Source organism: Hypomesus transpacificus, chromosome 17 (assembly GCF_021917145.1).
Source record: "Hypomesus transpacificus isolate Combined female chromosome 17, fHypTra1, whole genome shotgun sequence".
Classification (NCBI taxonomy): Eukaryota; Metazoa; Chordata; class Actinopteri; order Osmeriformes; family Osmeridae; genus Hypomesus; species Hypomesus transpacificus.
In genome coordinates, this window is record NC_061076.1 from 6,250,668 (window position 1) to 6,271,017 (window position 20,350).

At 51.8% G+C, this 20,350-nt stretch overlaps 1 protein-coding gene across 1 annotated transcript; it reads left to right on the forward strand.

Moving 5' to 3' along the window:
* The first annotated feature begins 1,032 nt into the window (after nt 1-1,032).
* Nucleotides 1,033-16,703, forward strand: ppap2d (phosphatidic acid phosphatase type 2D). The gene is made up of 6 exons (XM_047037671.1): nt 1,033-1,790; nt 11,544-11,701; nt 12,140-12,426; nt 12,535-12,592; nt 14,490-14,666; nt 14,932-16,703. Exons 1-6 carry the CDS (start codon nt 1,586-1,588, stop codon nt 15,031-15,033), a joined length of 987 nt encoding a protein of 328 aa, XP_046893627.1. The 5' UTR covers nt 1,033-1,585; the 3' UTR covers nt 15,034-16,703.
* The last annotated feature ends 3,647 nt before the right edge of the window (nt 16,704-20,350 follow it).

The window sequence follows — 20,350 nt, forward strand, 5'->3', positions numbered from 1 at the left end:
ACCAGGGTTGGAATATCTGACCACCTGTAGGTATTTTAATAAGATCAAAGTTCAGTCCTAGGGACGAGAAGATTTAGATGATAGGGAACGTTATTGGCAGTTCCGTCTTGTGTGAACCTACAAGATGGATACTTGCTTGAATGAAGCACTGCAATATCAGGCCAAACATTGGCCAATGAACATCTGTCACATTTGTCACCTGACATAATGGACATCGATGTAGTTTGGCAACATTAGTTTTCGCCTGTCAATCAGATAACTCACTGATGTAGTTTTAAATGGGAAGCAGTCACTTTACATCAGGCATGAATGTAAAGTATGTGCGAGTACTGTAACCATCTTATATGTGTAAGTTTCCATGGCAATAGTTCCTTAGAAATACATTCCACTGTTGTTTGTTACTTTTTTCTTGAAGTAGAGTTGTACTGTAACAAACCTACAGAATAGGTTTCCTTGGTACTGGACCTTTCCTTTCACCAGGTGGCACACTCCTCCTGGTCTTGTGCTGCAAGGCAAGTTTGATATAAGCATAGCCCTTTAGAACATGCTCCTCCAATTAAGTCCATGTTTTGTTAGCTTATTAATTTAGATGGCCATGGAGAAGTAAGTGGACATACTCTGTATGCCACCACACACCTTTGACAACACTGAATTTATGAAAACTGGTGAAGGCCATTGCTAGACTAGTCTCTAGGTGTCAATCAAAAGACTAAGTTAAACTGAAAGTCGTCCTCTCATCTAATGTACCAGGGGCTCTGAGGGAAAACATAGGCGGGATACTTATAAATACATTTACTATAATTAATTAATACAATTTTAGGGGACAAGATGTTTATGTGAACAAGGTACGGATCTTTAACATTAATTTAAACAGGGCATACATTTTGTAAAAACAGACCAGGTATAAGCTGCAAACTGTAAAAATAAATTGGGTCGTTTGTGCAGAGGTGTAGGTTGCTTGTCAATGTCAAACTGGGGCGAGGGACTTTCTCTAATGAAAACAAAGTTTCCCAAAGTCTGCCTGCTTTGGGGAGGGGCAAAACGAGGGAACGGAAAATAGTGCATCAACTAACACATGGATAGCGCGCTCTAGTTGAATTGTAGTGACATATGGACAGCCAGATAACTCGAAAGTTGACAGACAATTCGAACTATGCGTGCTCCGTGTGAACGTTTCTTTAGAGTTGGTTGATTCAGCGACACTTTTCTTATTAACGTAAGAGACTGTCGAAACACGATACAGCAACATTGCTAGTTGTAAAAGTTCGTTTTCTTCAAGTGCTTTTAATCGACAGTAAAAACATACTGTATCATTTTCCTCTGCGGTTTACCGTTTTCTCTAGCTACTAAACTTGAATTTACTGACAACCTCAACGGTGTGGTGGTGTTGTACCTTTTAATTTTGTGGTTTGTAGTTTTTGTACATGGATTTCCAGGTACCAGTCAATCATATGTTCTAACAACGGATGGACTGAAACTTTTTGGATACATTTCCATTGTCAGTTAAATTTAGGCTTACCAGCCTAAAGACAATCATTATTTAGATTTTGACTAGCTAGCGTGCTAGCTAACTTGCTTTGAAGAGATGCAAAAGTTCAACACAACCCACACCAACACGCTTCCTAGGGACGCAGAACTTCAGCAGCGCCTGGCAGACAACGGGGGTGCCGGGGAGACAACGAAGGAGAACGGCGCTGGGAAGAAGCATATCCTCGCAGAACCTGCGGAAGAGTCCTTCTGCACCAAGCGAAAGATGCTGGTCGGGTTGGATGTACTATGTCTGTTTGTAGGTAAGGAAGGCACATTTTGGCTACTTACGTTCGACAGGACGTATTCCTAGCAAATTACAATCCTGAATATTTATGGAACTAGCTCTATATAGTATATTGTTCTCTCGTAATCTATGCTTCACACGAGCAGTATGTTATTCGTATTTCCTAAAGGTCAATCTTTGTAGGCTATTCAAGATGGTCATAATGCAAGAATGGTCCTTTCAAACTCAATTCAGCTCTCTGCAAAATGGGTAAAAGAGAAGTTCACAGACCCCAGACACACGTGGTCAGGTTGTATTCTGAGCACCAGAACCAGCGGCCAGGAGAGATGTCCCGGGAATTCTTCAGTTCCCATGACAACCACAGTTCTCAAGAAGTACATGGGAATGAAAAAAAAAACATGTTCCTACCCCGTGCTAGTGTTCCCGTGCTAGAATTACAGTTGTTCATTGTTTGCCTTGCTTCACTGCCTTATTATCCCTAATGTGCACAACAAAGTTACTCTGCCAAATTAAGAAGCGATTACGTAATTCAATATAGCATCAGAGAATGGGCCTACAGTTTGGATGTTTATAGGGTTATGGTTAAACCGTATGCAGCATGTGGCATGTGGAATAATCACGAAAACATAATGCCGTGGGGACTCAAACCGGTATTTTCACTCCAAAATATCATTATAGTTGAGTATTTGATCAAATGTAGGCACTGACAACTGCTGTCAAATCTACCTAAGTTTAAGGTGCAGCATTGACCGGAGTAGCCTACATCAGAGTAGAGATAGGGAATGCTGGTGGAGTTGTTTGAGAGCAGTTAAACATGGGGCAGGCGCAACCAGTCTAGGCAGACAGACAGGTCTGCTCAGACTGGCAGTTGTGTACAGACAGACAGGTCTGCTCACATGGGCAGTTGTGTACAGACAGACAGACAGGTCTGCTCACACTGGCAGCTCTGTACAGACAGACAGACAGACAGACTCACACGGGTAGTTGTGGACAGACAGACAGACAGGTGTTTGCAGACAGGACCAGACTGTCTGTAGGCCCACCACGACAGGGGCCAGCCCCCTCAGCCTGTGTGTTGAGAGCAGGAAGTGGTGACACGTAGAGGAAAGTGACTCAGAAACAGGGGAGCAAGTCAGCTGTGAGTTACTGGGCCTCCATGTTGACCTCGCCTACCCCACCGCCTGCTCCATTTCAACACACGGGTGGAGTCCCACGGGGTCACGATAGAGACATCTTCACACGGTGTCGTGTCCGTTGACGTGTCTCTGCGGGCCTTGTGTGTGACAGAGACCACATCTTGGCTCATGTCCTCTCATAACCTACCGCTTGCCTGTGGCCCCGGCAGAGACGACTGCTGTCTGTCCGCCTGTACGTCTGTCCGTCTGTCTGTCTGTCCGTCTGACTGTTTGTCTGTCCGTCCCGGACTGGTGCCATCCACCCATAGTGACATGTGATGGATGAGAATCAGCTCGTTGGAAACCAACCGGGCCTGGTCGCCTCGGTGGTTTCTCTGTCATATCTAACAGGGTTCCTTGTCTTTCACAGGGAGTTCAAACCCAATGTTCCCTAAAATGCCGGCAGATTCCTCAGGCTGTTGACCTCTCGTTGTCACTCCTGTCAAGAGACTCATTCATCGCTGTAACTGTGGAATTCCCCCAAGGCAGGCCATGCTCATTGCGTTAACAGTTGAAGAGAGTGATGTCGTTATCTTCCCTCAGCGGCATCTCCATCCTTATTCTAAAATGTTTACCAGACTTAAAAGTGGTAAACACTTATGGTGGCATGGTCTTTGTAATTATAGTCTCTTTTTTTTTTTTTACCATAGCCTCAAGCTTAGTTAACGAGAGCTTTCTCTTGGGGTTTGACTTAAGGCTGTTTAGTGTTCTGAAGGGGGACCAGGTAGGATAATACTATTGACCTCATTCCTCACTAAGACACTGTTTATAGGCACTCATTGGCGAGATCTGACACGCTGATGTTTCACAGAGAGAGAGAGATTCTTCGGGCTCACCTCAGTGTCTCTCTATCAGCGTACTCATGTGTACCAATGTCTCAATCTGTCGTGTGTGTGTGTGTGTGTGTGGAGGAGCAACGGGTCTAAACAGAACCCCGGCTGCCCTGTGGCCGCTCGCGAGAGACGCCGTGTCCAGCCGACCTCTGGCCCTGAGGTCAGAGGTCGTTCGCATACCTGTGGGACATGCTGGGACGGGTCTACCGGCTTGTTCTGCCGTTTCTCATCTGGACAGGTGGTCCCTTCTCTGTCAGCACCTTTGATAGGGGGCCAGTTATTTAACCACTTAAAAGTCCTCTGAAAACAATTTGGTTGAATGGGTTCTGAAAAGGAAGATTAGTCCGCAGCCGGGTTCACAGTGAGGTCATTAATACCATTGACTGAAAAGCGCTCAAGTTTATTCAAATAGGATGTCGGTTTTACATTGGTATCTGTTGTGTCGCAGTGTCGCTTAGAGTGTCATTTAAATGTCAGTGGCTTGTTTCTAGGGTACGTTTTTTTCTTCTTCGTACATTTGTGGCCAAAGTAGACAGCTCCAGCTGCAGACACCATCATTGTGTCAGGTAGATAGCTTGAAGTGTGTGTGTGTGTGTGTGTGTGTGTGTGTGTGAGGCAGCACATGCCAGGAATAGAAGGCTCCCCAACCCCTTTCTCTCTTAAATACACGCTCTTTCTTATGTTTTTTCTTAAGCTGAAAAGCCCTTTGTGATGGAGGGTGTCCCTGCAGTGAGCTGTGATTTGAGTGTCTGTGTTTGTCTTGCCTGTGTGTGTGTGTGTGTGTGTGTTTGTGTTATGGGTGGGTATTATGTTTGTGTAAGTTCAACTGGCAGAGAAAGCTGTAGAGTAAGACTGACAATGGCCACAGCATGCTGCGACCTGTTCACAAGGCCAGGACGATTTCCCAGCTTGTGTGTGTGTGTGCGCGCATGCCTCGTTAAATCCACATGCGTCTGTGTTTTTGTGGGAAGCTCGAGTGCATGTTGACAACTTTTCTGCTCCCATTTCTCCGAATGTTCAAACCTAATCAAACACGTGATGAAGTCATGGAACGCGATATTCTCGATGTGACAGATGGAACACTGGGAGAAAAAAAAATCATTACCCAAAGTAAAGAGTGACACCCGCCTTAGATAATCAATGTCTCAACCTTTTTTTATCACGAAGCAACTATTTTAAAAGCCCATTAGCTGGCTACATGACATTACCCCAGATACAGTAGCCTGCAGTCCACAGTCCCGTTCCTGCCCCTATCTGGCATCACAACACCAGTCGGAGACCAGGTCCTGCAGGGCCCTGGGATACGCTGGGGAGCTGGGGGGTGGGAAGACCCGGGCAGCTCGTCTGGACATGGATACGGCCCCAGGGAGGGCGGAGCAGGGTGGGGCGTGGGAGTGCTGGCTGCTGGGGGTAAATGAGCAGGAGTCAGAGGGGGGTCAGGCTGAAGCGCTGCCCCGAGGAGCTCCCCCGCCACATCTGTCTACCCGTGTACTGAGAGACGAGACACAGCTCCAGGAAAGCAGGATCAGACAGCAAATTGCTCCAAGTGAGTCACGGTAATCTTCTCGTGGTTCCGTAGGTGGAGGGATGAGTGTGTGTGTGTTTGTGTGTGTGTGTGTGCGCTGGCCCTTGTCTCTCAGTACCGATGAGCCCCCCCCCCGGCCCCCCCCCCTATGCCTTCCTCCCAGACGTGGCGCCGCACTGTTCGCATCCTGCACGTCATCGTGTGATGACACGTTCTCACCTGGCTCCTCCCCCCCCCCCCAGCCTCCCCCCCCATCGGAGGATCTGACGCCGTTTCGGGCCACAGATGAACCACCCAACACAGACACAGCCCCCACCTCTCCCCGGACAAACCGCAGACACCCGCCACGGCCCCCAACCCGTCCCCACCCCACCTGTTAGACAGGCTCTCTCTCTCTCCCTCCACACACACGACCTTACCGCCTCACCACAAACCACAAGTACCCCTTTAAAGTTCCTGCAGAACCTCTCTGACGAGCCCTTAATGGTCCTGCTCGAGACAGACGCAGACATACACACACACACCTTGGTTTCAGAGCGCCACACATGCCCCGATCTCCCTTCTCCACAGCCCACCTCCACTCCAGGAAGCAGGGCAGCGGCGCGTGGCGAGAACAGAGAGCATGCTGGGGGATACATGCCTGGACCTGGTCACTGCCACTCATAACACCAAGGTGGTTTCCCTGACTGTGCTTGGGAGGAGAGCGCACAAGGTTATACAGTGTAGGCTAGTTAGTATCAGCTACTGTACATTGTATTCGTTTGGCAGACGCTTTTTATGCAAAGTGCCATGGACATGGTGTGCGTAGTCAGCACAGCAGGTAATCGAAGCTCTGAAGTGCACAGTTCTAACAGCCCTCTTGTCTCCTCATTGGTAACTGCAGATAGAAGTATTGTATACGTTTCGAGATGAATACAACTTGTAGCAAGCAGTTAGCCTATTGGCCGTATAGGGTGCTGTACTGTGCTTCCATGGTGGCATGGAAACCCATGGGGGTCCCAAGGGACGTGTCGGGTCCAGCTGCCTGCGGCAGATGATTGCAGAAGATCCCGAGATATTCTTCACGGCTGCTTTTGTTCTCCCGTCTCCCTCTCTTTGTTCGTCTGCCATCAGGGCTTTTGTGCTCCCATCGGGGCAGACCAAACAGCCAGCCAGGATAGACCCATCCAGCCAGTTCAGAGAGTAGGGGGGGTAGAGAGACCCGCACCCTCCGCCAACACACGCTTCCTCACCCTGCCTCCTGTATCGCCCACCAAGGAAGAGCTGGGACCCAAGAGCCATGGAGGGCTTATCTACTCACCCACCCACCCAGGGTTTTTCATAGACACATCAAAGCATCTCTCACACGAAAGCCTAGCTTTTAGTCAGGTATGTGTCAGCTCGTGGTGTTTTGCCTCGCCACTTTTTAAACACAGACTCGATGCAAATGACATCATGTCCTGTCTACGGCTGCTTGGTTTTCTAACCACCACTATCAGCATGTTTTCCCCCATCGCGTGTCTGTGTGACGTGTGTGTCGGGCTGCAAACGCGCTTCTTCGCACACCCGACCACCAACTGCTGATAGCTTCTGTCTTCAAGTTAGACAGGGCTCATTCTTTGAGAACTGAAACCCATGCTGTCAACCTGTACTTCCTCACAATAGCCCTAGACAAACCCACTCACGCTCACACTGCTATTATTACGGATTATGGGCCTGTCTAAGATTAGCATTACAACACCTCCCGATGATTCAGTGCAGCAACGTACTCCGTGGAAGATTGACTTCTTGATTCAACAAGCGGCTTACAGCTTAGGCCGGGAGCCCAATGCGGAGGCCCCTGGCAGTGGTGCCGCGTGAGCAGAGAGACCACCCTGGAGGAGGGCCGAGGAGGTACCCGGGCCCCAGGTCCCCGCAGGCTAGCTAGCTCCAGCACTATGACACACCCCAGTCGTCATAGTGTTCACCTGCGTTTCAGTGGAGAGTTATAATCACGTACCGTACATTTAGTAGACGCTCTTATCCAGAGCGACTAACAGTAAGTACAGGGACATTCTCCCCAAGTAGGGTGAAGTGCCTAGCCCAAGAACACAACGTAATGTTCCCCGGCCGGGAATCGAACTAGCGACCTTCAGATTACTAGCCCGACGCCCTACCCGCTCAGCCACCTGACTCCCTGACCGGAGCTTGGGTGCACGGCAGCATGGACCATGTACTGGGAACACATGTCCAGTATTGATGTTACCCTGTGATAGGCTTACTGTGCTGTGGCATTGAGGCGTTGGGCTGGGTCTGTGTTAGTGTGGTCCGTGTGCTTCACTGCCTGTCATACAGTTGTTTGGTTTCGTGCGGTTGAATGGCTCCAGGGTGGTTTATTTGGTTAGTTGAGGTTGAATGAGGTTTTTGTGGGTCGTTGGGGATTTTCTTTTTTGTTGTTGTGCGGTTTGTTTAGTTGTGTGTTGGTCTGTGTGGTGCTGTTTGTTGTTTGCATGGTGTGTGTGTGTGTGTGTGTGTGTGTGAGAGAGAGAGCAAGGAAGATTCTGCTGGTTGAGGCGGGGTCCTGTTTACAGAGCGGGTCCCAGCAGAGCCCAGATCTCTGACCCTCACATTCCAGAACCACCACTAATCGCCTCCGTCTGCCTTGCTCCACATCTCTCCTTTCTCAATCTCTCCCTTTCCTCCCTTTCCCTTATTCATCCCCGTCTGCCATTAACTATTAGTCAATACGTCGAGCCTCGCGGACATGTTTCATGATCTGACTTTAGGCGTGGCAGTTTATTGATCGTTGCGCATCAAGCAGTATGCCCTCGAAACATCCGCATAAATTCTCCTCCCCCCCCCCCCCCCCCCCCCCCTCCCATTCCCTCCTCCGCTCGCCGTTGTTATTCACAGTTTTTCTCTCTCTGGTCCTTGTTGTTCTCACAGTGAGCTCATTCTGGGCTGTGGTCATAGATGTGTAAATTAGAACCAGAGAAGTCTCAAAGAGGGAGAAACATCCCCCCCCCTCTCTCTCTCTCTCTCTCTCTCTCTGTCTCTCTCTCTCTCTCTCTCATTTGACCTCCTCTCTTCCTCCCCCCTCTCTCCCCCTTTTTCTTTCGAAACCCACTCTCTCCTTCCCTCCTTTCTTCCCTTCTCTCCTTTTTGACCGTTTGAAAGCATTCCTCCTCCTCCTTGTGGAAGAACTGGGTCCAGCCTGCTGCACATTTTGGCCGCGGTGTTTGTCCTGCCCTTTTTGGAGGTTCCCCAGCCGAGCCGGCCAGGCCGGGGCCCCCCCCGCCTCCCCGCTCCTCCGTGGCGTTCTTGGCCAGGTGCGGAGCTTTGCTCACAGCTGCCTGACAGATGATGTGTGTGGGGCTCTGGAGAGCTTTGTGTCTTGTTGTGAAACCGTTGAGTGCCAGTTGTAAAGCCAGGAGGTTTGCTGGGCCCGGGGCTCTACAGAGCCAGGGTCTGTATGGGGCTGTGTGGAGGATAAAAGCACTATTGGTATTGTGCGTTTTTGTTTTTTAAGATGGTTTCACGGTTTGTGTTTGTGTGTTTTGGGGAGGTTGGTGTGTGGTTGAAGGTGCATTGGGGGTATTGAGGGCAGTTTTAGGTAAAGACATTGATGTCTGAGTCGTGTGGTTTTGAACCACTCGTGATCACCGGGGGCTACGGTAATCTGATTCGACCTCGTTGATGGACCTTGACACGACACGCACCAGTCAATATCACCACGGTCCGATTGGAGGTCAAAAACATGATGTTATCCGATTGGAGAGCTCGATGGCTCCTATTACCTCCTGAAAGTATTGAAATGCCTCTTTAATGGACACGCGCGCGCACGCACACTCCCGGCGTGACCGCAGCTGCACAACTTTACCCTCGGCGGTCATGGAGGCTCGGCCCATCACAGGACCGGCAGGGCGAGGGGAAACATCGATTGTTCTGAGAAGACCCGCGCTGCCTCGGCCCTGACGAGAGGAGGGAGGGTTCGGGCGGAGGCCCGTGATGGATGGAGACGAGCCTTGGCTGTGACACCGCCCGGGCTGGAGACCCGGTAGAGTTTCACGCACCTCTGACCCCGGCGCAGTGGGGTTCACCTCGACGACAGCTCTTTCCACGAGATAAAAGAACTAGGCGCTGTCAAACGAAAAACCCCCTCCCAAGGCCCAGTTGAGATGAATCGACGGCTGTCTGCGGCGCAAGGCCGTCTGAAGGGGCTCCTGGCCCGGCAGTGACTGGACTGCTGGTCATCGGCATCGGAGGTCACTTCCTGTCACGTGTGAGGAACGAGGTGAGGTGGACCACGGTGTATTTCCCAACCGGTACAGGTGGATGACGGGGTTAGAATGGGCTCAGGCTTGTATCTCTTCACTGGATTTCCTATCCCCACCCATGTGTGAACACACACACTCACACTGATAAGAAGATTAAGGTCGGCCCGATGTTGAATCTCACGGGGCCCGGCCAGTACAGGTACCAGGAAGTCCCTTATAAGGGCCTGCCATGGGGGGGAAACGTGATTGCGCGTTTCTGATTGGATCAGGAGCAGGCGGACTGGAATCTCGAGTCGTGTGTAGCCGGAAGGAACTCCGGTTGCCATCCCTCCACTGCTACGACAGGGCTGTCTCCGTGACGAGGCAGTGGCACCGTGCTTCCCACGAGGCTTGAATCGTCTGTCGGAGCACGTCATTGGTTGTGTGCGTGTGCGTGCGTGTGCGCACATCCGTGTTTGTCAGAAGGAGTGCGGCGCGTGCGATGCAGGCGGGCAGGTGGGAGGAGAAGGAGATCAGATGAGAGACGTGTTTGGGCTATCTCGCCCTCCGCTGCCGTCACAACCTCTGCTATCTGCCTGCGACGTGTCCTCCCTCCCTCCCTCCCTCCCCCCCCCCCCCCCCCCCCGGTCCTCTCCCAAAGCGGAGGATTCCTTTATCTGTGTCGGGTCTTTCCGCCAGAGCAGCATAGTTCCAGTAACTGTGGAGGTCATCGGCAGCCTGTTTACTGCAGTCTACTTAGTAGGATAATAAGGCTAACAGATGTGAGCTGCAGTGCATCGTCTCTCACGCAAACCTGCTCGAGACGTGTGTCTTCGAACCACCGTAGGCTCCACGAGAGCAGGTTTACGATTGCTGCGGCAGTCTCGCCTGCTTCTATGAGCCGTAAAGGGTGAAGGTCTATTCTGGGTAAACCTGTTGAACTCTGCTCCACAACGACATTGGTCACCGAGCCATGAACACACTCTGGTTTGATAAGTAGGTGTGTTTGTGTGTTTGTGTGTGTGTGTGTGTTTGTGACACCGTGGCTCAGTCACGTATACCGAGAGATTCCCTGGCAGGGGTCAATGTTTTGGGCCTGGGATTGTTCCAGAAGGCTGCAGTGCTGGGAGGACAGGGAGGTTAATGATTAGCCCCATGCTCTCCCTGAGGGAGATGTGTGTGTGTGTGTGTGTGTGGGGGGGGGTTGGAGCATGAGACTTATAGGGGGCTGGGGGGTGGGGTGGGGTTAGGGGGAGGCATGCTTCAGTACAGTAGGCCTACATGGCATAGAGACTGAATTTCTTCTGCCGAAACGTTTGGTTCCATGTCGCCATCTTTCCGAGTTGCACAACCTTTCCTCTGTGAACTTTTGCCAGCCGTAGCTGGTGCTTGTTTGCTTAACTAGACCTTGACCACCTCCCTAAACTGCAGCGAAAGCCCTCTTATAATTGGTTACCGACCAGGAAGCTTGTGGGAATTGCATGTCATTCCAATACTTTCCTCTTATCAGTTAATCCAGGAAAAATGTGAGGCAAAAACAATCTTATATTGTTCTACCTTATCTGGTTTGTTGAAGCTAGTGTTCCCGTATAGACGCCCCCTTATGTGCGTACTGCCTTGGTGTCTTCGCAGGGGGTGCCCCATACCGTAGTTTACTGTACAACCGCCATCGTCACTTTGGCATCTTCGGACTTTGTCCACTCTTTCCCCTTCCATTCTCCTTTGGATTCGTCCCGTATTCTGCACAGTCATCCTCCCCTCCCCGTCTCACCTCCCCAAGCTATGTGAGGAATGCTGCGATCTGAAGGATCCAGTCAGTGGATGAGTGACACCGCTGAGACCTGGCCGGTCCTCACGTTTCACGGGGGCCCCGATCGTAGCCTGCTCAAATGAGCCCCCGAGAGAGGGGGACGCCAAAGATCCTAACCCCACTCTCCCTTTCTCCCTCACACACACACCACACACACACACATTCCTCCTCGTGGCCCTCGCTGACAGCCCCCTGTGTCTCCGTGTCCCCAGCCTCCATCCCGTTCTTTGCGTGCGAGCTGAAGGCCGTGACCCCGTACAGGAGGGGCTTCTTCTGCGGAGACGCCAGCATCACCTACCCCTACCTGGAGAGAGAGGCCATCCCCGACGTCCTGCTCATCGCCGGGGGCATCATCATCACAGGCCTCACGGTGAGACTGCACACACACACACACACACACAGACTGGTACCCAGACATACACACAGACACACACACACACAGACTTGTACACAGACAGACAGATAGACACACACACACAGACAGAAACACAGACAGACACACAGACAGACACACAGACACACACACAGACAAACACACATACACACACACAGACAGACACACAGACAGACACACAGACAGACACACACAGACAGACACACACAGACAGACACACACAGACAGACACACACAGACAGACACACAGACAGGCAGACAGACAGAAACACAGACAGACTCATACAGACACTCACACGGACTCGTACGCACACACACGCACATTGCACGGGGGGAAAACCCCAAATGCTAACCTCTACATCTCCTCCTTCCCCTCTCCTGCTCCCTCCGCTGTGCCTGCCCTCTCCTGGTCAGATCGCCCTGGGAGAGTGTTACCGGGTGCGCTTCCGTGGCGTCCACTCCAAGGCCTTCGTGCGCAACCTGTACGTGTCGTGTCTCTACAAGGAGCTGGGCAGCTTCCTGTTTGGCTGCTGCATCGGCCAATCACTGACCAACATGGCCAAGCTTAGCATAGGGCGCCTGCGTCCCAACTTCCTGTCTGTGTGCAACGTTACCTACGCCTCTATCGACTGCATTCCCGGGAGCTATGTGTCCCAAGTCACCTGCCAACAGCCCAACCACAAGATGGTGGAGGAGGCCAGGTCAGTACAGTACTGTACAGTACAGGACAGGGGGGGGGGGGTGTGTGTGTGTGTGTTTGTTGATTGAGGTCATGAATAACAGGAGCGTTTTTTTCCTTTCTCTGTCAGGAAGTCTTTCTTCTCCGGCCACGCTTCTTTTGCCATGTACACCATGCTCTACCTGGCTGTAAGTATTCTCTCTTTCTCTGTCTCTGTCTCTCTGTCTCTCTGTCTCTCTGTCTCTCTCTCTCTCTCTCTGGCTCTCTCTCTGGCTCTCTCTCTGGCTCTCTCTCTCTCTCTCACACACTCACAGACATACACATGGATGTACACACATCTTCTGTGTGAAACTGAGCCCTCACCTGCTTGCAGTGGAGTAACTTGAGTGTCATGTGAGGGGATCTACAACTGGGACTTTCACTTTCAGTAACGGGTCAAACACACTCACACAGACGGACACACACACAGAAACACACTTCCCAACTGTGAAAAAGAAAAGACTTTTGAGAAAACAGCTCTCAAAAGGCATCCATCATCGAACATAAAGAGAAAGGAGAGAGAGAGAGTGGGACAGTGTGTGTGTGTGTGAGAGAGAGAGAGAAACAGAGAGAGAGACTGTGTGTGTGTGTGAGAGAGAGTGAGAGAGACTTTGTGTGTGTGTGTGTGTGTGTGTGAGGGAGAGAAAGTGAGAGCGAGAGAGACTGTGTGTGTGTGTGTGAGAGAGAGAAATACTGTGTGTGTGTCTGTGTGTGAGAGAGTGAGTGAGTTTTCCAGAGGGAAAATGAATAGATGAAGAGACTATGCAAGCAGACAGAAGAGTCCTTGTTTTGGGCCTGGCTGAGGGGAAGGGGGGGGCGGGGCGAGCGGGGGGGACTAGCCTGCTGAGAGATCGACAGACTTCTTTCAACAGGACCCCCCCCCCCCCCATCTCTCTCTCTCTCCCACTCTCTCTCTCCCACTTTCTTTCTCTGCTTCTCTCTCTTTCTCTTCCCCATAACTTCTCCAGGCCGGCCGTTGTGGGGGGAAAATGACAGTTGGAGGGAGACAAAAGCCCGTCATAGTTAAGTCTTTAGCTTAATATATTCACTCTCCTAATGGATTCCTCTTCATTTGGCTTCACGTTAGAGTTCTGAATGGGACAGAAATAGCATGTCTGCCGCTCTCTAATACAGCAAATGAGCGAAGCCAAGTGCAGGAGATCCCAATAATGAGACGTGGATGTGGATGGAGATTTGAACTCCGGCGGTAATAGGTTTTCCCGCTCCTTTTCTTCCACGGCCGCTCCCTCTCTGTCGAGGCCAGGGACAGAGAGAGAAAGAGAGGCTGCTCTCCACCCTCCACTGGCCAGGGGGGCGCTCCGGAGGCTGGGGGAGAGAGGGAGAGAAAGTGGTGCATTCAGGAGTGGAGTGGCCTAAGAGGAACGAGGGCCTCCTCCTTTGTTCCCCTCCCTCCCTCTCTCCCTCTCCCTCCCTCCCTCCCTCCCTCCCTCCCTCCCTCCCTCCCTCCCTCCCTCCCTCCCTCCCTCCCTCCCTCCCTCCCTCCCTCCCTCCCTCCCTCTCTCTCTCTCTCTCTCTCTCTCTCTCTCCCTCCCTCCCTCCCTCCCTCCCTCCCTCCCTCCCTCCCTCCCTCCCTCCCTCCCTCCCTCTCTCTCTCTCCCTCCCTCCCTCCCTCCCTCCCAACATGTCTGCGTTCCTGGGCTGCAGCAGCTAGTGTAGCTGCAGACTGTAGCGACTGAGGACCTGGGACCTGCAGCGACATGCCGGCAGGGCCCGGAGCGAAACAAAGGCGATGGGACACCTGTTCCAGGAGGGAGGGAGAGCTGGGCGGGAGGGAGGGGGGGGAGAGAGGGTCGGCCCTGCCGCAGGAACGTGTCTGAACCCCTACCACGTGGAGCTTCCTGCGACAGGCCCGGACAGACACCTCCAAAACACCCCCCCCCCCTCCCCCGCCCCCTCCACCCAGTTGCTGTAATGAGGGGCCAATAGCCTAGGCAGGGCTGCTGATGCGCTCACCCACACACACACACACATGCACGCGTCCCAAACTGACGCCGTCTCTCGCTCCCTCTCCCCCCCCACCCACAGTTCTACCTGCAGGCGCGGTTGTCGTGGCGAGGGGCTCGCCTGCTGCGCCCGCTGGTGCAGTTCCTGCTGGTGATGATCGCCATCTACACGGGCCTCAGCCGCATCTCCGACTACCGCCACCACCCCACCGACGTGCTCACCGGCTTCGTCCAGGGAGGCCTCACCGCCTACTGGGTGGTACGTGTCACGTCCCCGTCTCCCCCTAGCCAGCCTGGCCTGCCTATCATCTCGTCAGGAGCTGTCTCAGTCATGTACACATCCTGACAAGGATAGCTTGTCATTTTCCCCCCCACTTATCTGTCTGCCCTGACAGTCTGTGTGTGCAGATGTGGCGAGAGGTGTGCATGAGGAGACATGTAGCAAGTAGACAAGCTGCACTGGTGAAGGGTTTGAGTGCTGTGTGTGTGTTTGACTGACTGACTGTGTGTGTCTTCCTCTGCAGGCCTTCTACATCTCCTCCATGTTTAAGACGGTCTGTCCAGACCTGTCTCCCACCAGCATGTCCCTGGAGAGCCCTCTGTCCAGCCAGCAAACTGTCTGCTAGCACACACACACACTCACACACCCCACCGGCATCCCCAAGCTGGAATTCACCCAGTCAGAGAGAGAGAGAGAGAGACAGTGAGAGAGAGAAAGAGAGAGAGACAGTGAGAGAGAATAGGAAAGTCGGACACAGGTGCCCAGCGGATGGAAAGGCCGGGGAGGAGATAAAGAAACGTATGAACGAGTGCAAGGGGAACAGGTGAGAGCAGGAGGGGGAGGAGGAGGTGAAGAGGGGGAAGATAGTAGATGGAGCACAATCTAGCACGCTCGCACTCGTGACGAACACAATCGATCCCCACAAACACGCGTTCAGTACATGATGCATACATACAGTAGCAAGTGTCACTAACACTCACTAGCAGCTAACCTCCTCGCTCTCTCTTTTTCTCTCTCACACACACACACACACACACACAGTTAAGCACACAACTGCAGATCAATCCCGTCCAGAGAGGATGCATGCATACCATATTGCAGATATTTTTTATATATATATATGAAAAACAAATGTATCTATTTTTCAAATGGAGTTTAGATGAAGCTGCTAATGATGACGATTTTATCCCTGTTGTTAGTTGAATATAGTTATATAGAAATCTAGTTCTTTATATAAACATTATGAGGGGTGAAGCAGTTAGCTCAGTGTCAGAGCTCTTCATTGGTCTAACTGTGGACTCGCATGAGGAGAGGCAACACTGTGACCTCTTCCGATTGGATCATCTGCTCAACCCGAATATCGAACGGCATCCGCCGGACTCTGTGAAATGTGATCTTGGGACCGGCGACAGAAAGGACAGCTGACCGCGAGCACGTCTAAACTGGCACCAGCCAAGGAATGTGTCAATCGAACTTCACACCTTCCTTTGCACCGATCACGAACAAGCACTGTCTCCCACTCTCCCGCCCACGGTCGCCAGCCACGCGCGTGCATGCACAGGCTGTCCTGCACACCTTGCCGTGGACAGTGAAGCAGGAGGCCGCGTGTCCCGTCCCCCTCCCCCCTCCCCCATCCCTGGCTTCTCCCAGGAGGGACACCCCCCCCCCCCTCCCCCCACCCCGTCTTCTTCTTCTTCTACCCTACTAACCACTTTTGACTGCGTCTCGGAGGCGGAGCCATGACTGAACCCCTGTAACCCCTGACCTCCGACCTCTGAGCTGCACCTTGAGTTATGCCACTCCCACAGGGGCCCAAGATGGCCGCCCACCCTGGAACCTTCTGTGGATTCTCTCTCAATAGCACTTGAAATACGTAGTGGAAGCTTATTATTGTAATCCATATTATATATTTTATCTCAAGTTTGAATAATCAGTGTTTATATTCTCTATTGTCGGACTCATACAGTATATTAGTTGTGTTTTCTTTTTTCCGCCCAAATGATAATTATTCAAATTGAATGTACATAGTAATGTCCTTTTGTAAACCACACAGATTTTCAGAAGTATTAGTGTCATTGTGGGCAGTTTGACATGTTTCGATGTGTTTGTGTTGATCAGGTACGCTGTGTGTGTTGTTGTAAGGACTAGACTGAGCCAGAGATATTATCACAAAGCTATATTTCTTGTTTCCAGTTCTACATTGTTTTGTTTGTATGTTTCTTCTGTGAATGCCGGAAAGGCTAAAATAACCACTGTACTCAAAAAACCAAACCAATAAAATGAATGTTGAATCTTTTTGTGCCTTATGTTCAATGTCAAACTCACACACACACACTTGACAGTCTCCTCAGTGACCTGTCATAATAGCATGCTCAATGTTGCGTGAGAGGAAAGACCCAAGGTTTTCTTTCAAGTCTTCCAACTTTTAATTTGGCTGAACTCTTGAAGTGTTACTGGATTCTACCTCTAACCCAACTGGCAACTCCCAATATATCACTATTTAACTTCTCCCAGCACTTCCTTGTATGCACCCCCCTCTCTCAGTCCTTTAGCGGTGCAGCAGAGCATGTGTGGGCCGTTTCGGGGCCCGCGCTGTCATGGCGACGCCTGCATGGCCAGCCTGGAGAGGTGGAGGCTTTTCTTTGAGTCGCTCTCTTTCTCTCCGATCCACTTCCAGGCTGAGGGAGGAGAATAAAGGCAGCAGAGATCAGAGACAGAGAGAGAGAGAGAAGGGAAGAGAGAGAGAGAAAGAGAGAGAGAGCCAGAGAGAGAAAGAGAAGGGAAGAGAGAGAGAGAGAGAAGGGAAGAGAAGGGAAGAGAGAGAGAGAGAGAGAGAAGGGAAGAGAGAGAGAGAGAGAGAGAAAGAGAGAGAGAGAGAGAAGGGAAGAGAGAGAGCCAGAGAGAGAGAAAGAGAAGGGAAGAGAGAGAAAAGGAAGGCTGCGGTAATGAGGGCCAGTGGAGCTGAGGTAAGGGGTAACGGGCCTGGAGAGAGAAGGGAGTTCGAAGGGGGTTCCGTAATGAAGGGAAAGGAGTAATGGAGCAGTTGGCAGCATGGAGGGGGGGGGGGGAGAGACGGAGGAAGGCAGGGAGAGAGGGAGAGGGATGGAAGGAGGGGTGTGGGTGTGGGGCTCGGGGATGGAAAGGAATGTGAGGGTGGTTTTTGAGCCTGTTTTGATTCATAATGCCGTTTCCAAGAGACACATTTTCAACAAATGTATGGGACCTTTTTGTTGCCTGTGTGTGTGTCCTCGCTTAGGCCTTTGCCTATGTGTGCATGTGGAGAAGCCAGAGGAGGTTAGGGACTCCTTGCGCACCCTGTCAAGCGTGACGTGTTGTTGACAGTGTGGAAGGCTTCGTCCTCAGGGACCCGTGGCCCTTGTTGTTTAACATGAAAGCAGGCCGACAGACAGACAGACAGGGCCAGGTCATGTCATGGCCTCAGCGGGCCAGGCTGACAGAGCCCTCTGGGTCGGTGCGCGCAGCAGCATTAGCCATGGTCGGAGTCAGGTGGCTGAATGGTGAGGGGATCGGGCTGGTAATCTGAAGGTTGCTGGATCGATTCCCCGCTGTGGCCAAAAATGACGTTGTGTCCTTGGGCAAGGCACTTCACCCTACTTGCCTCGGGGGGAATGTCCCTGTACTTACTGTAAGTCGCTCGGGATAAGAGCGACTGCTAAATGACTAAATGTAACTGTGGTCTGGGCTCAGTTAGACGGGCCTGAATAGGCTACACTGTGAAAGCGATTACCGCCACCACGCTCCATTGTGAAAGAAAAGAGAGCCCACTTTCACGTCCATGAGGGAATTTCTTTGATGGAATTTCTTTGGGTCTAAAAATAGTTCCCTGGTTGTAATGGCGGAAGGTAGGGTAGGTTATCTCGATCCAGATGGGTATCCGGGAGTCCTGATATGAGTGTGTACCTTAGCCAAAGACACGTAGCTCACCTGCATACCTGCACGATGGGAGAGGACACACTATATCATACCTGGCCTCCGTCTACCTCTGATAGCATCGCTCCGGCAAATAAACCTCAACCTCATTAAGTCCTCCTGCTTTGCCCAGGTCTCAAGTGAAGTAGTGGCCGTTTTAATAGACACACAATACCAGCTGAGTCTAGAAGTACCACAGATACTAATGCCAATCATTGTTTATTACCACTTTAAAGCAGCTTACAGCTGTAAATTGAATCTGCTGTGGAGAAAGGGGAAATTTGCCTGCATGTGAATTTTAGCGAGGTAAGCTTTTTCTCCTGGTCTCCAGGGCATCACAGACGTCGTTTCTGGAACTTAGGGCTCCGTCTTATCCGCCGGCAGCCCAATTCCTAATAGAATTAAACAGGATTAATGGGCTCTTTAGTATGCTGCAGTTCAGGCCTGCTCCCTCGCTCCTCTGCTTTGCATATTTCTCCGTCTCTCTGTAATGACTGGATGAATGCAGAGCTGCCTCTATTAGGACTGCCAGCAACACAGTGTGTCCTGATGCTAGCCTGGAAGAGGCATGAGTCTGTGTGTGTGCTCCAGCACACGTACCTGCTGTGGTAAATACACCTCCCTTTCCCCACCGTCCCCTCATAGCACCATGGGGAGCAGGGAGGAGGGGGGAGCAGGGAGGTGGAGCAGGGAGGAGGGGGGAGGAGGGAGCATGGAGGGGGATGAGGGGGGAGCAGGGAGGGGGATGAGGGGGGAGCATGGAGGGGGGCAGGGCAGGGAGGAGGAGCTTGAAGGGGTGAGGGAGAAGGGTAGAGTGGCCAGGGAGGGGGCTGTGCCAGACATGAGGAAACACCTAGACCGTGCTAGTGCGTCAGTTCAGAAACAGTGTCTCCGAAACGACACACCATGCCCATCCGTGTGACGTGTTCCCCAACCCGCAGCGTGTCACTCTCGTCACACACGTAACACCGGCCTCCTCCAGTCTGGCGCATTCCGCAGGGAGTCCCTACCTGCATCTCTGTTCCCTATCAGATGAATCTTCTTCGGCACCACAACACCATGGCAGGACATCAGGACATTAGTCACACTGAGCGCTGAACAACTAACATCCCAGGATCGTCACGTTCAGTATTACTGAGAAGTGGCAATGCTTGGAAATATTTAGCATGCAGTGACCGCATTCACACATGCTGTACAGTATGAATCACTTCTAAATATGAACGTGAGAGAGTGGTTTTCAAAAAAAAGAACTTTTCTCCGAATATTCCCCTCACTGGCTTCTACAAAAACAATGTGTCACAGTACTGCATGTCCTAGTCTACATTTATAGTCATAACATAATGTGCATTCAATACAGAAATGTGCACCAGGCCCTCTGAGACTGCTTCTGTTGTCTGCTGCCAAGTTTTAAGAGAGCGCCCGTAACCTTTATGTAGCCTTTCAGAGCTGGAGATTTCCCCGGAGCAATGTGTGCAAATAATCAGTTAATCATGTTGTGGAAGACCGGCAAAGCCCCAGGTGAGGGGCCCCTGCCTTACTCCGCCGTCTCCACGCCACAGTGAGGGGACCGGGGGGAGCGGAGCCGGAGCAGGGGCCTCACGGGGCCCCCAGAACCTCCACCTGCCTGGATCACCTCGTGTTGTCCGTGCAAGTGTAATGAGGTGAGGCGGGATTGCAGCGCCGCGAGAAAAAGTCACCTGATTGGAGCTGGCGCCGAGAAACGTTTGTTTACGCGAGCGTGTCGGCGTGACGCCCGGAACGCTGAAGGCGAGGCGACCCTGTCGGCATGTGACTCCGGTGTCAAGGTCGGCGGGGCTGCTTCGACCTTTATCACTCACATGCCGATGTGTCGACACAAAACGCGCGCACGCCGCATGCAAACACACATCCACACGCGTGCATGCGAAACACACGAGCACAGTCTCCACACATGCAAACTGGCCATGCCTTACCGATAGGAGAGATAGAGAGTCTAAAGGATCATACTGTGTCAGAGCAATAACAAGCTTATC